The sequence below is a fragment of the Pelecanus crispus genome, chromosome 1 (genome assembly GCF_030463565.1).
Source record: "Pelecanus crispus isolate bPelCri1 chromosome 1, bPelCri1.pri, whole genome shotgun sequence".
NCBI classification, from domain to species: Eukaryota; Metazoa; Chordata; class Aves; order Pelecaniformes; family Pelecanidae; genus Pelecanus; species Pelecanus crispus.
The window spans coordinates 78,474,740-78,490,039 of record NC_134643.1 but is presented as its reverse complement, the minus strand read 5'-3'; the positions used below and the strand labels follow the sequence as shown (position 1 = coordinate 78,490,039).

At 47.6% G+C, this 15,300-nt stretch overlaps 2 protein-coding genes across 4 annotated transcripts in view; one reads left to right on the top strand and one right to left on the bottom strand.

The window, feature by feature from the left end:
* The window catches only part of TSPO (translocator protein), a 37,023-nt gene that overhangs the window by 5,857 nt on the left and 15,866 nt on the right, over window positions 1-15,300 (bottom strand). Inside the window, exon 1 of one of the 3 annotated variants that reach the window (XM_075720031.1) lies at window positions 6,404-6,447. The exons of the other annotated variants lie outside the window; for them this stretch is intronic. The gene's annotated coding sequence lies outside the window, so the exon portion shown is untranslated. Of the gene's footprint in view, window positions 1-6,403; window positions 6,448-15,300 lie in introns of those variants that run through there. 3 annotated transcript variants of the gene reach the window in all.
* Window positions 6,704-9,006, top strand: MCAT (malonyl-CoA-acyl carrier protein transacylase). The gene is made up of 4 exons (XM_075720895.1): window positions 6,704-7,153; window positions 7,413-7,500; window positions 7,856-8,073; window positions 8,344-9,006. The coding sequence occupies exons 1-4, from the start codon at window positions 6,704-6,706 to the stop codon at window positions 8,764-8,766; spliced, it is 1,179 nt and encodes a 392-aa protein (XP_075577010.1). The 3' UTR covers window positions 8,767-9,006.

Genomic DNA, 15,300 nt, shown 5'->3' with positions numbered 1-15,300 from the left:
AGGGAGGACAATGAGAAGATAAGTACTTAAATGATGTTTTGCTAAACAAGGAGGGAGATAAACGGGGAGTACACCTGTGGCTTCTGCATGAAACATTCAATCAGTGGCAGCAATCTTAGCTGCCAAGCCCATGTGTACTAGATTAAATCTGCCTACAGAAGTAAGACTAAGTAATGTCTTGCTCTGGTAGGCCGCACTGCTTTTGTTAGGGTACAGGCAGCAGTTAAAAAAAAATAAGCAAGTAAGCAGGAAAAAGCTTCACTGCAGATTTTCTGACCAAAAGCCAAATGCTACAGAAGAGCTGTGTTTAGCTTGCTAAAAGGTAAACAGAGGTATGATAAAAAAGGGCAGAACCAAAACGCGTTATTTTTTCAAATATACAATAGGCAAATACACCCAATTCCTGTTCATCTGTTATGCAGGAGGGGGAGACAGCAGGAAGGAATCATAAGAGAGATTGCAGCAGTGGGGAAAGAGCAACTGTGGAAGCCCCAGGAGGAAAAGTTTTAGAGCAACCAGCATTTCAGAGGCTGGTCAAGAAAAGTGCCTTATCGACTAGGCTGTTGTCTTGGCCTGTGTGTAAAAGTTTTTATTGCTAGTCGTGACTGGTGGGATGAGGAGGCAGGGAGTGGGAAGAGGAAATCCCACTTGTAACAGATGTGCTTGAACTGATAGGAAATGGCGTGCAGATGACGTTGCATTGTCACAGTTCTGCTGGTACAGTGGATTTCTGTTTGGAGAACAGGTATAAGTGTGGCCAGCAAGGGCACTCTCTTGCATCATGGTTTTTGTCCCTGTTCTCAGGGGTCTGCCCTTACAGTTATGCAGATTTAATGAAGAGAGTTCAGTGGCTGGGACCACAAGTCAGATTGCATAGGATCAAGAAAAATCTTGGTGATAAAAGCAGAGTGGAATTTTGAAGGCAAAACAGAGTGTGGAGGGACTGGTAAAGCATGCAGGATTAGAAAGGTTGTAAGGAGTAAACAAGAAAGGGCATGTAGGCTGCTGGGCTGCGGGCATGCCTCGGGAGAGTCGTGGGAGGGCAACGAGTAGGAATGCACACAAAAAAGGCAGCAGACAAAAGCGGTACAACAGCCAGAAGTCAAAAACAGAATAAAAGAATGAACAAGTGAAAGAAAAACTAAGCAGGGAAGAATTCAGAATTAAGGTTGGGGAGAAGAAGTGGGAGAACGATGTGCTAGTCTGCTGGAATAGTATCGATTAGGTCTTGGGTGGAGGATGGACAACAAGGAAGGGAGGAAAAAAAAATCTGCATAGCTCATTGCTGTAGTCATTGCTGCCATACTTCCTGCCTAATGGATTCTACTTGCTATTTACCAGGGAGTGTCTTAAATGGAGCAAAGGACTTAACGTGTTCTCCTATGCCTAGATCGGTATGGTTACTTTCCTGAGGGAGCAGGCTGTCAGCTGCAGTATGCCCTACTTGTTGCCCATACAGACAGCATGAAAGGCTCTGCTTTTACTGGGATGTGAAGGAATTGCTATGTGCAGGAGCAACAAGGTGTAATGAGAACAAGAGCTCCAAGCACAATGATTCTCTTTGGTTGCCTTCAGATAAGTAATTCCCAAAGGTTAAGTGAGAAATGTAAAGTTACTAGGATCTCACTAATGCTTAACCCGGTTGCTCTTGCTTTGCCTACAGAGAGAACACTAGGCTTAGTTCTCTACACATGCTGTAAAGTGCTGGTCATCTGTGCAGCTCCAGTGTGGCTGTCAAATGCTAATATGTTTTTTTTTTTTTTTTTTAAAGTGATAAGCAAGGACCCAAAGGGGTTTATGCTTTATTTGGACGTACAGTATCAGGGTGGTTTCCTGCAGGTATTAAGCAACTGGACTTTGTCAGGGGTTCTGTCAGCTTCTCCCCAGGGAAGAAAGTCTGAAAGTGTTCTGCAAGCTGGAAGTGCTAAATGCTATCAAATTGGAAAAACACTGCTCTGCTGCAGTCGTCAGTGAATAAATGATGTCGCTACATGTCTGTCCCTCTGCATGTTGGAGGAAGAACACTGAAATAATACTTAAGTGACGAGAGAGAAAAAATCAGGCAGGCAAACCGAAATGGGGAAGGCACAAAGCAAAGAAGCAGGGAAAGTGAAGCTGTGCATGAACAGGAGAGGGGAAGAAATAGAAGTGAAGAGATTGAATCTACTGGCTTGAATTGAATGTTGGTGTCCCAGTCTTTTGACTACTATTACTACTAATTATATGCTATGTTTTCCAATAGTATTTCTCAGGACTTCCCAAGCATGGCAAAATAATCTCTCTTGCATAGTACCAAGGAGAAAGAGGAACAAAGCCACGCAGCACGATCAGAATGTGCTAGTAGGCTCGGCCTAGCAGACTGTAGCTATCCATCAGCAGTGGGAGTTCCTGTATTTTAATTCCCAATAAATGAAATACTAGTATCAATTTCCCATAAAAAGCAGTAGCTAACTCCAGGAGCAGCACTAGTTGATTTTGGAAGAAGCCACATCCATCTTCCTCTGGTTACTTGGCCTAGGGATGCACTGGAGAGTTTGTGCATTCAGTCAGTGCCGTAGCGTGCGTTTGGTTAGCTCTGCAGCACGAGATCCATGCAACGTTTACAGAATGGCCGGTACAGTTTTTGAAAGTAATGTAATCACAGAGCATATAAAGGATTAGTGGCCTGACTTCCTTTTAGTGTGTAGCTGATAATCCTGAAATTACTTGGTGATAATTTACACAGCACAGGCTTGCTAACACAGCCCCTCTGGCTGCATCTATATTACACAACCTAGAAATAATTACTACTTTCCCAATCATATCCCAGCTCCACTTCAGGGTGAGATCTGGTTGCACAATATTCTTGCACGCCGATTTTCATACTGAAGAAACCGGCATGTCTGTGGATGATATCTGCAGCATGCCCAGCAGATACCTGCTTCTAAGAATCACCACAGTTGGAAATCTTTTCTCCCCACACACACTTAATTTGTTTATTTCTGTTTCCACCTCTTATCTCTGCCCTGCAACATTTTCTTCATCATCCTGCCCATTTTCTGTTTAGCCCTAGTCTGACTTCAGGCAGTTTCAGCAGTGCAGTGAGGGCTGCAGCAGGACAGTTTGTTTTACAAACGTGTTAAAATAATTTTTCTAGGTATTCAAAACATCTGACTTGTCCAAAGATGGTTCTAGCTACATAAAGTAACAGGAGAAATGAAGGGGGAAGAAAAAAAAAAACCCCAGTACTGGAACTTGCTGCCTACTGGGCTTCTCTCTTTTTGCAGGTTGTTTCTCTGTGGTGGTGTAACATGCAGAAAATCAAACAGGAGCTTTCTGTGTCCTCCTCTTTCTGGAAAAAAACATTGTGCACCCAAAAAACGGATGGGGTGCGCTATGGGGGTGGGGGGATGACACACCAGATATATCACAACAGAGGAGCTGGCTTGCTTCAGCCTGATGAAAAATGAACTAAACCACTTCTTTGCTTTGAGCAGGTCTCTCTGAAAGGCAGGTGGGTCCCTTCCCCTTCTCTGGGCACTCCTAGGGAGAGCTCGGCCAGTGGGGGGGAGAAGGAAGCAAAGGGCAACGACTTTCATGGCATTTTCTTACCTGTGTTCTGATGAACCTCAGAATAATCCCTTTCTTGTGCAACTTAGTGCTGGCTACCCAATCACACAGGGCTTAAATTACAGCTATTGCATTAAAACCACAAAGGAACATCTCTCAGCAGGGCTAAATCACCCATGTGGTTCTGGGGTTTCTCGTCCCCGCTGTTTTGAGGTAGATTGACAAAGCTGTGAACATACTATTGAAGGGGGGTCCCCCAAGATACATACTCTCATCCTCTACAGTATATTTTTGTATAAGGTCCTACCCTACCAGGTCTGAGAGGCGGCACGCAAATTTTCCCTGGGGAAAAGGCTTTTTCCCGAGATAGCTGTCTGAAGAAATAAGGGGTGCATACTCAACATACATTGATAAACTATTTATGTCTGTTGTGGCTTTAACTCCTGGGAAACTGCAACACTAAAAACACAAGTTATATCACAGTCTGTGACACAGAATACAGCTACCACAAAAAAAGCAGTCTTATCTTCATTATCTAATCTCAAGTAATGGAGAAGCTTAAAACAGTATATATTATATAATAGAAATTCAATATAAATAGCTACCAAATAAGTGTATAGTATAGATTTATAATATGTATTTATAACTAAAAATAAAAATTAGGGTATTTATTTAAGGATATAACGTGAGGTGTACTCATCAAGTTTAGAGACAACAGATCTCACTGCCCAGGTTACACTTCTTTTAAAATGGCAGAGCACAAGTTGTGCAAATAAATCTATGATTTATTGAAGATTCACATACTGGGAACTGAAATGTACACTCGAACAAAATCTTCCCAGGTGGTAATTTGCCAGTTGCTGCTCAATCTCTTCTAATTTTCCCCATTTATGTTTGTATAAAGTCCTCTGCACGCAGCATATTTGAAAGACAAAACATCCCTTTGACTACCTTCCTTCCAAACAGCTACCCAAGTTCCTGCTGCAGGTTTTTCTTCTTAGTCCACTCACTTGGAAAGCATCATCCACATCTGTTCTTAACAGCCAAGTTTCTCTTGGATATTTCTAGCTTAAGTGCTGCCTAGGCCAGATTCTTTTCAGCTTGCCAGGTATTCTTTTAACAGGGTAAAAACATAGTAAGTGCTACATCCAAGGGAAGCTTTAATAGCAGTGGGACATTCAGGAGGTGTCAGCACTGGTAAGTCTCAAGCACTTTACAAGTGGTCTCCACCCTTTATGGCAAACCAAAGATAAAATGGGGGAGTGCTGAGGTGCGCTCGCAGCCGCAGTGTTACTACCTGGGCCGCTGCGGTTGTTTGCAGGAACCAGACTTTACCCTGGGCTTTGCCTCTGAAACCATCAAAGGTGAAGGTCACAACCGCGAACGTTCCCAGGGCTTGACGGGTGTCCGGTAGGGTGAACTGTAATCTGACGGCCTAACGCAAAAGGGACGCACCTTGCTCTCGGGGCTGGTGGGGCAGCTGGTAGTAAGGGTGCCCAAAAGCTCCAGCGCACGAGCTAAGCGCAGCCAGAGCAGCAGTGGCTCTCAGCTTTCCCTGAGGTACCACCTCAGTTGGCCCCGCTGGTAACTTGCCACCCAGCATCTCCTCCCAGCTTAGCACAAGAAGTATTACTGCTTACATTACAGGTAGAGGCAGCCACAGAGTGGGATGTAGCCAATTATATATGTCATATATATCCCATATATTTCAGCTAAGTTGAGAAGCTCGCTGGCTTTCCCAGGGATTTTACCTGGAGGCTGCCAAAAATGAAGGAAAGCATCTTACGGAGCAGCACAGGATAGATTCCCAAAGTGAGCAAAGTCTGCTCACTGTGACCTTTTTGAATCGGCCCAAATAAAAAGTCCTTCTGATCCATACTCCTTCTGCCCAGTTAAACTAATGCAATCTGGTTTATTACACTGCTCTGTGAAGCAGTCCGACTCGCTGCTTGGTACTGTTTCATAACCTTAAGTGATGCAAAGTCGTTGCAACAACTGCGCCTTTGGCACGGCAACTTTCACTTTTTTTTTTTTTTAAATAATCCTGCTATTGAATGGTGAAATCAGTAAAGTGCATTTTGTGCCGATTTATAAGCGTTACTTAGAAATTCAGAAGGGGGGAAAAAAAAAAAAAAAACCACCACCAAACAGGCCCGTTCTTTCGCCCCTAAGGAAATATCCAATTAAAAGCAAATTACAGCGACACCGAAAGAAAATGCCTTTACGTAAATAGCAGCCTGAAATCATCTCCACTGGAGCGCAGGGAGCAAAAGCGCGTTGTGCAAGGCGGCAGAAGCGCGGGTCCCCGTGAGCCCCGAGGAGTAAAGCGCGGTGCCCGCTCCTCGGTCAGCGGGCCTGACTGGGAGCCGCGCAGCCGCCTGAACCACTGGAAAACTTATATGCAAACCCAAAAGTAATAGTAAGCTTCCTTGTTTAGTTCCCTTTTTTTTTTTTTCCCCTTAAAAAAAAAAAAAAAGCCACAAAACAAAACACTCTCTATGCCAAATGCCGGCACGGAAAAGCGGCCCGGCCCCGCGAATGCAGCAGCGGCTGCCGATGCCCCCGGGCCGGCCCCGCGGGTGCTGCCGGCCGGGGCGCGCAGGGCCACCGCCGGCGGCTCCGCGCTCGCCACAGCGCGACCCCCCCCCCCCCCCCAACTCCTCCGCCAGCCCGCGGCCCGCCCTGCGGCACCGCTCCGGGGGCACCGGGAGCCACGCAGGGGCTACCCGGGGCGAGGAGGGGACGGGCGGCCCCGGCAGGACGCGGCCCCGGCAGGACGCGGCCCCCGCGGGCTCTCCCGGCCCGGCCCGCCCTGTCCGGCAGTGCCGGGGGTGCAGGGCAGCCCCGGCGTTACCTCCGCTCCTGCGCCGCCGCCGCCCGTCGCGCCTCCTCTGCCGTGAGGCGGCGGCGCCCGCCCCCAGCGCCGCCCGGGCCCGCCCTCCCCCGGGAGGGACCTCCGGCGCCGGGCGGGAGGAGCGGCGCGGCGCGGCGCAGGCCGGGCCTAGGGCGGCGAGCGCCGGGGCTGCCGGCCGATCCTCCCTCCTTCCCCTCCCTCCCGGCGCCCGGCGCAGGGGGTGGTTGCCGGCGGAGGCCGCCCGGTTCCCGTGGCAACGCGGGGCGCGGCGGCGGCGGCGCAGGCGGGCGGGCGGCGGCCATGGGCAGCTGGGCCGCGGCGCCATGGCGGCTTGGTGGCTGCAGCGGGCGCGGCGGCCTCCGCGGCGCACCGCGGCGGCGGGGCAGCTCCCGCCCCGGCGCTGGGGACCGGGCGGCGACCCTGAGCGACCTGCTGCGGAGCTCGGTGGGGGACGAGGAGCCGGGCGCGGCGGCGGCGGCGGCGAGGCGGGAGCGGCCGTCCCCCCGGGAGGGCACGGTGCTGCTCTTCCCCGGGCAGGGCAGCCAGTTCGTGGGGATGGCCCGCGGGCTGCTGCGGTACCCCGGCGTGCGGGACATGTACCGCCTGGCCGAGAAGGTGCTGGGCTACGACCTGCTCTCCCTCTGCCTGGAGGGGCCGCGGGACGAGCTGGACCGCACCCGGCACTGCCAGCCCGCCGTGTTCGTCGCCTCCCTGGCCGCCGTGGAGAAGCTCAACCACCGGCAGCCTAAAGTGAGGGGCGCGGCGGGGAGCGGGGAGGGCGGCGGGGCCGGCGGGGCCTCTTGGGGGGAGGCCGGGCCCGCCTTGGGCCTGGGCCCCGCCGGGCGGCTGCGAGGCCTCGGCTCCCGCATGGCCTCGGCGGCCCCCGGGGGCTGGGGGAGGCGGGACGGGGCGCCGCGGCCTGTGGGGGGGGGGCGTCCCCGGCGGCCTGTGGGGGGCTGTCCCCGGCGGGAGCCGGCTGATGCGTGGCCTCGGGTCTGTCTCCGTGCAGGTGGTGGAGAGCTGCGTGGCGGCGGCGGGGTACAGCGTGGGGGAGTTCGCGGCGCTGGTCTTCGCTGGAGCCCTGGGCTTTGCCGAAGGTGCCCGGGAAATGTGCTGAACCCCCAGTAGGATCTGCCCCCGGCCCCCCCCCCCGCACGCCCCCCCCCGTGCTTCCCCCCCCCCCCGCACACCCCCCCCGTGCTTTTTCCAAAGCATCACCTGTTACTGCTGTTTCCCTCCCGCCTTTTTTTTTTTTTTTTTTTTTTTTAAATCAGAGGATATATTTTCCTTCCTACTTCCACCGTTCACTTTAATATGTGTAGTACAGCATTAAAAGCATTGACGTTTCGTGAGAGTGAACAGCCACCCTTTCTTGCGCGCAGATGCAAGGCGCCTTTAACGGGTGTTTTCTCGGGGCTTATATTTACCGAGCGTCTCTGTTTTTCTCCTTAGCGCTGTACGCGGTGAAAGTGCGTGCCGAAGCCATGCAAAAGGCGTCGGAAGCCGTCCCCAGTGGAATGCTATCAGTTGTCGGTCGGCGAGAGGCAAATTACAAATTTGCCTGCTTGGAAGCCCGTAAACACTGTGAATCGCTGGGTATAGAAAACCCCGTGTGTGAAATTTCAAACTATTTGTTTCCAGACAGCAGAGTCATTGCAGGACACTTACAGGTATTGCTTCAGAATAACTATCCCTGTAGTTGAATTTAACAGTTCATGTTTTAAAACTTTTCCTTTGCATTTCTGTGTGGAAGTTACGTACGGCCTTAGTCTGTCCAAACAAAAGTATTTAATCCTTGGGGGTTGTTTTCCAGCGTGCGCTCAGCTGTTGGGTAGGGAAAGGCATCCCTTTATCACAATAAGTCTGATGAGGTGGTTCTTGTGGGGTGACTGAGTAAACCTTTGTCATGCAAGACTCTCACTTCTCTCTCTCTTTTATAGGCTTTGGAGTTTTTGCAGGAGAATGCCCGAAAATATTATTTTACACGTACAAAAATGCTTCCAGTCAGTGGGGCTTTTCATACCAGACTTATGGAACCAGCAGTAGAGCCATTGGCTGAAGTCCTAAAATCGATTGAGATTCAGAAACCGCTGGTCTGTGTCTATTCCAATGTTGATGGCAAAAAGTACATGCACTCAAAGCACATTCAGAAGCTGTTAGTCAAGCAGGTGGTTTCACCTGTTATGTGGGAACAGACCATGCATTCTGTATACGAAAGAAAGCAAGGAACGGAATTTCCTTACACGTACGAAGTGGGGCCCGGGAAGCAACTGGGAGCTGTTCTCAAAAAATGTAATTTAAAGGCCTGGAAACAATATAACCATGTAGATGCTCTGGAAGATGAGGAAGGAGCAGAGACCTAAGTAGCCTTTTGAGAAAAATCCATGCAACTTGGTTTTTCTGCCTAACTTAAAAATAACTTGGTGCTCCCAAAAGAGGAAGTCTTAAAACATTCATGGCTTCTCATGATGAAAAGAGCACCGTGCGCGTAATCGCAATGAACGTTTTCCTTCCCTGTGTGCCTCAGGTGTGGGTGGGGAGAGCAGTCTGGCTCTTCCATCTGTGTGGGGACTGCAAAACTGCCAATAAACACACCAAATAGCCGCCTGTTTGGCCTCAGTCCTGCAAGCAACTTCCCCTCTTCTTTTTTTTTTTTTTTTTATTTTTTTTAATTTTTGGGGGGGGGCTAAGTTAAAGTTGGTAGCTTTGGCTGCTTGGTGCAGGCATCTTCTGCATGGATATGGGGGTAGAACCGGGCTGTTGGCTCCGGGTTGTGGAGGGCTCTGCGCTAGGCTTGAGGGTGCGTTTAGAGGAGCCATCCAGTTGGTACGGCTTTCGGTACGTTGATGTTCTGGTTTTCTAACACAACTGACTTGCGGGACGTTCATCTGTGTAAAATTCTTTTTATTCTGCGTCCATATTGCCAGGTAGCAGCCGGATAAGGCAGAAGATGTTATTAGGAACATGATTTTCTTCAGGTTAAACTATAAATAAACTATAAATCTTTTCTTGGTTTTTTTAATGCTGTGGGGTGCATCATTACTGGCCTATAGTCCACAGGTGGATGGAAGCAATTTTCCCACCAGTTGTCCAGTGCCACACTGGTTGTGCTAAGTTGCACAAGAAATGTTTCACTGCAAAAAAAAAAAAAAAAAAAAAAAAAAAGCTTAACAAAATTCCCCACCTCCCCAGAGGTGCAGGGCTTTTGTCATCCCTGTTGGGTTTTTTTTTTTTTTTTCTGTCAGCCTGTGAGGCTGCGTAGGTTGAATGAATGACTTCTCTTGACGAAGCAGAAACCAGCAGCGCTGGAAACTTTGTGGAAAGATCTTTTTGGGGGCACCTTTGCACAGGGTGAATGCTGCCGTAACAGAGTCCTGGGGAGGAGGATTTGAACGCCGGTACTTCAGTTCTCTCCATATTCTTGACGGTGCTTTGTCAGCCTGTACGTTTTCTGGCAGCAGGAGATGAGCTGGAGAGGAGCAGGTTGTCCCGAGCCCTCCTGGAAAGAGCTTCCCAGTTCCGACTGTCGTTGGATGGGTGAGGGCTGGTGGCAGGCCCCTGGGCTGGCTGGCTGCGGGGGGAGCACCCGCTGCCTCCAGCACCGTCCTCCGTGCCTGCAGTGCTCGAGGTGGCACTCGGAACGGCCTTAGCACCAAATCCATGGGGTTGGCTTCTGTAACCGAGCTTTGGCTTATTAAAATAGGTCCGGTCGTGTCACAACATCGTGCTGCCTGTGCAAGGTACCTGCAGGGTGCGCGGAAAACGTATGCTTGCTTCGTTTGCTCTTTGTAAGGGGTACTGAAAGCTTTAGGAAATAGGAGAGAACAGTATTTGCTAGGGCATTGTGTACAAACAAGCAGGGAAAGGTTACGTGGTGTGTGTGTGTGTGTGTGTGTGACCAGAAGCTTCAGCTGAACTCTAGCTTTTTTTTCTATTTTTGGTATTTTGATGGTCTATTTAACAGATAGATAGGAAAAATTAGGATGTATTACTTAAATCAAGTTGACCGTGCACGTCTTCAATAACGTATTATGAAATGCAGGATAACTTCCAATTACAGTATTAATCATTTCGTAATTTCACATTTCTGAAAGGGAAAGTGAATTAAAAATACTGGCCTTGATGATTGCTTAGTGGAGTGTGTTATTAAACAGTTCTTTTGGGAACTGAAATTAGCAGCTGAGCCTACCTTTACAGTACAAATTCCACTTTAGGCATGTGTAAACATTAACAATTAGTAAAATACAGAACAAAATTAGTAAAATACAGAACAACTTGCAACAATGCAGATGACACCAAACTGGGTGGGAGTGTTGATCTGCTGGAGGGTAGGATGGCCCTGCAGAGGGACCTGGACAGGCTGGACCGATGGGCCGAGGCCAACTGTGTGAGGTTTAACAAGGGCAAGTGCCGGGTCCTGCACTTGGGTCACAACAACCCCATGCAATGCTACAGGCTTGGGGAAGAGTGGCTGGAAAGCTGCCTGGCCGAAAAGGACCTGGGGGTGTTGGTCGACAGCCGGCTGAACATGAGCCAGCAGTGTGCCCAGGTGGCCAAGGCGGCCAACAGCATCCTGGCTTGTATCAGGAATAGTGTGGCCAGCAGGAGCAGGGAGGTGATTGTGTCCCTGTACTCGGCGCTGGTGAGGCCACATCTGGAATACTGTGTCCAGTTTTGGGCCCCTCAATACAAGAAGGACATTGAGGTGCTGGAGCGTGTTCAGAGAAGGGCAACGAAGCTGGTGAAGGGTCTGGAGCACAGGTCTTATGAGGAGCGGCTGAGGGAGCTGGGGTTGTTTAGCCTGGAGAAGAGGAGGCTGAGGGGAGACCTTATTGCTCTCTACAACTACCTGAAAGGAGGTTGTAGTGAGGTGGGTGTTGGTCTCTTCTCCCAAGCAGTTAGCAACAGGACGAGAGAAAATGGGCTCAAGTTGTGCCAGGGGAGGTTTAGGTTGGATATTAGGAAAAATCTCTTCACAGAAAGGGTAGTCAAGCATTGGAACAGGCTGCCCAGAGAGATGGTGGAGTCCCCATCCCTGGAAGTGTTCAAAAAACAGGTAGATGTGGCGCTTGGGGACATGGTTTAGTGGGCATGGTGGTGTTGGGTTGATGGTTGGACTGATGATCTTAGAGGTCCTTTCCAATCTTAATGATTCCTAGTTTTTACTTTCATTATAAATAATCCAGCCACCAAGCCAGGAAACATGAAATTGCTACTCTAGTGGTGGACTTGGTAATGTTAGGTTAATGGTTGGACTGGATGATCTTAAAGGTCTTTTCCAACCTAAACGATTCTATGATTCTATGAACTTGTCAGCTTAATCATTGGACTATTAGAGGCTGCCAATTAAGGGTTGGGATTACTGTAAAGAAAATTATTTCAGTGAAGGCTCCTATGTTACAGGTAAGGTGTTAATTATTCAATAAAGTGTACCAAAGTCATCACTAGATGGTTAGAATATCTCAATTAAATCCCATTCATATTATTAAACGCTGAATTATGTGCTGTGTTAGAAGTTTCTGACTACATCTTGTAATACCAAATGCAACATTAGTGACTTTGAAACGCGCTTTTATGATAGTTGGAACTGAGCGTGGCATGTTGGTGGCATTAATTTTGGTTTTAGTATAGTGCTTTACAGTTTCTGGACTTTTTAATTGTCTAACTTGTTTGGTGGAAATTTTTGAGACCTGTTTTCTATTTGTATTGTTCGTACCATAATTTTTTTTTTTTTTCTCATTTCACTTTGTTGCACACTTTGCCTGGAATAAAAGCTCTTTGGGAGAAACACTCGAAAAATCTGTTTGCAGATGCAGAATATTAGATAGCCTTTGCACCTTCATCAGATGCAGAGCGTTGCAGCAATGTCTGTATCCTAAGAGCGTCACACTCTTGTGGGCCCTGTTTAGTTAGTGGCAAGAAGGAACCGTAGCCACTGCATGTCTGTTCGCGGTTCTTCTGTGCAGTGTTTGAGCCCAAGCCGAGGTAGTCGAAGCTCCTCAGCTCACCTCGTGTCTTCCAAACCAGAAGCCAAGCAGTATTGTACTCTTGTGTTGATGTTGCAGTTTATGTCGGCTAAAAAACTGCGATGGAGGTCTTCATACCTCTGTATCAAGAGCGTTCAGGGCTTGCTTTTGTGTAGTGCCTGGCAGCACGATGTCACGTTGGTGTGTGGCTGTAAATGAGCGGAAGGGTGTCTTGTGTTGTAAAACTCATCTGTGGCTAGGCAGAGAGCGGCATGCGGAGTAATTAAGAATCCTGGATCTTAGTACTGTTATCTGCATTTCTTTTATGTGCTTACTCATCCCTCCCTTCTGCTTCTGGAAACAGAACATTTAAGATGTGTAAAGTTGGCGCGGTTCCTTCACCTAGGAACAAGCAGAAACAGGATGTGGGGGGAAAAAAATCAAGTGCCGTAAACTCTGTCACATGAGGAAACGTGCAGTAAAAAAAAAAAAAAAAAAAAAATTAAATTTGGGTCTCCTGAGTCACAGTGTGGAGCCTTAACTAAGAGGCTCTTTGCTCAGCTCCGCAGGTTAGAGGGGAGCCTGGTAATTACCGCACGCTGCGGTACTCCAGTTTGTGCTAATTCTTGTTGGGGATTCTGTTCGCTTTGTGTTTCACTTGCTTCGTTGGTGTGATTGCATTTTATATTCCTTGAGACGGTGTTTTGCTCCGTACATGCTGGATGCTGAACTTCCCCTCTCTTGTGATTCAAAATGTGACATTATTGATTGCAAGAGTGTGAAAAAGCGGAGTCATCCCACGCAGCTCTCAGATGGAATAGGCAGTATGGTAGGTTCCCGTTTATCATTGCTCTGCTGTGCATAAAGATTATTTATCTAGAAATAATTGAAATTATTTTGTGGTGTTAAAGTGATTCAGCCAGGAAGAATCAAATTTTTGGCAGTTGGTACTTTTATTGCATTGCGTGCATAGATTGTTTATTAGACTCTTGATGGGAATTTTTACCCTTCGCTAAGTAATACCTTTAACGTATTTTCTATCACACTGCTGTGACGGAGTTAAAAAGAGCACTCAATTCACTGATGAAACTTTGGTCTGTTCTTTGGTTATACAGGCAATTCAGCTGGTCAGTTTCTGGCCTGAGTGAGACTAAGGTTCCAGATGCGCTAATGGTGCTTTTCTAGGAAAAACTTGCATACCTGCTGTTGACGGGCAAATCAGCTCGAGGGCATTTTGAAAAAAGGTGACACTAGAATACATGCTGCTGCTGCTTGAACTTTCGGGGTGTGCTGGAGCTATCCCCCTTTATGTACCTTCTTTGTGTACCTTCTTTTTGCACTGTGTTTCAAGTCAATCAAAGACATGTCAAAGTCCTTTAACATTAAATGGTTGAATGAAGTATTCTAGTTGATGCTTTTTTTCCCCCCCCCCCACTGCTTTTTTTTTCCCCCCAGAATTTTTTGAGATGGGCAGTTAGGATCATAATGGGATTTGGGCACCATTCACAAAAGAGAGGAAACGCATTCCTCAACCTGCTTAAACTTGACTGGGTTTGGCATTTGTCTCCACCGAAGAAAAGAGTGGTTCAGATTCCGTGTCTGATTTAAAGCAGGGGCTCGGACTTGAAACTCCAGCCTCTCAGATGAGTGCTTAAATCACTAGGCCATTAAATATTGTATTTTCCTCTTTCAAAAGTGTGCTAACCGTAGTAGTCGCTTGACTAGGCAGGAAGCAGGTATCCCCTCTGCTGAGGGGAATACCCAAACCACAGAGATGCACTTTCGTTTTTCTCTCGCTGAGAGTCTGTTACTGTATACAGTGAAAAGCAGCTTGAACAGCAAAGGGTAGGGAAGATGCACCCAGATATAGAGTATAACTTGGTATGGTTGGGGCATGTTGTCGAGAGAGAAGAAACCCCGCTGTGTCCTAAGAGCTGCCCGTGGGGTATGCGAGGGTGACACTTAACACCATCTCTGTCCTGTAAGCTGTGCTCAAGTTTCCCTTAGTCATCTATTTCCTCCTAAGCACATGCCTTCCAAAAAGACATGTGTCATCAAAAAAAACCCTTTTCCAAATTCAGTCAAATTCTTCTTTTTTTACTGTGAAAAGAAGCAGAAGACTATAAAATCTATTAGTAGATTTCTGAAGAATTCTGGAAAAGTAATAGCTTGGCTTGAGTGGCCCTCAAGTACCAACCCAACCAACTTGCTTGCTAGCTCATCTGAACAACTCTTTTTCCAATAAACTATCATTTCGTATGCTAATTTTTCTACACAAGAATCAAATAAAGCCTGTCCCGTAGTCTTAGATAACAAAATATACAAGACAAGATGTTGTTACTAATGTGTGATAGCACAATCTTGGAAAATAAAGTAGATAACACTGCGGCACTTTTAAAGCAACAATTTAATTTTAAAAAAAAGTATCATGGTTTTAATCTTTACTATTGCTTTTACAGTGTTAAAATATAAAGGATGTCCAGCATGCCTTCAGTCTTCCCCACATCCAGAATCTCTTTAAGAAACTCGTTTATAGGAAATAGACACTTTATATTGCATTAGAACAAACACAAAAAAGACAGACTTTCTAATCGCCTGGAGTCACGTTTCAAAACTAGCAAGTCAGGCAGTTATCCAGCAACAACCTCCTTATTTTAAACATTTTTCTTTTTCAAAAAAGGTATGAAACAGCAGTGACCCAGCACTAGCCTAGGTTTTAAATATAAAAGAGATTTTTATCAGTGTAAATTTGAAAAACAAACCGACTGCCACCACCTGGGTGTTAATGATACTGGTCAGAGTCCAGCAATGACCTCCTATTGTAATTCTCTGCGTTAATTCTGCAGTCCGTAATTCACAGCCCACCAAAAGGCAGCAACAAGCAAGGCTGCAGGCACCAGCTTCTGGCAGACGCACCTGAAAGGAAGCCTG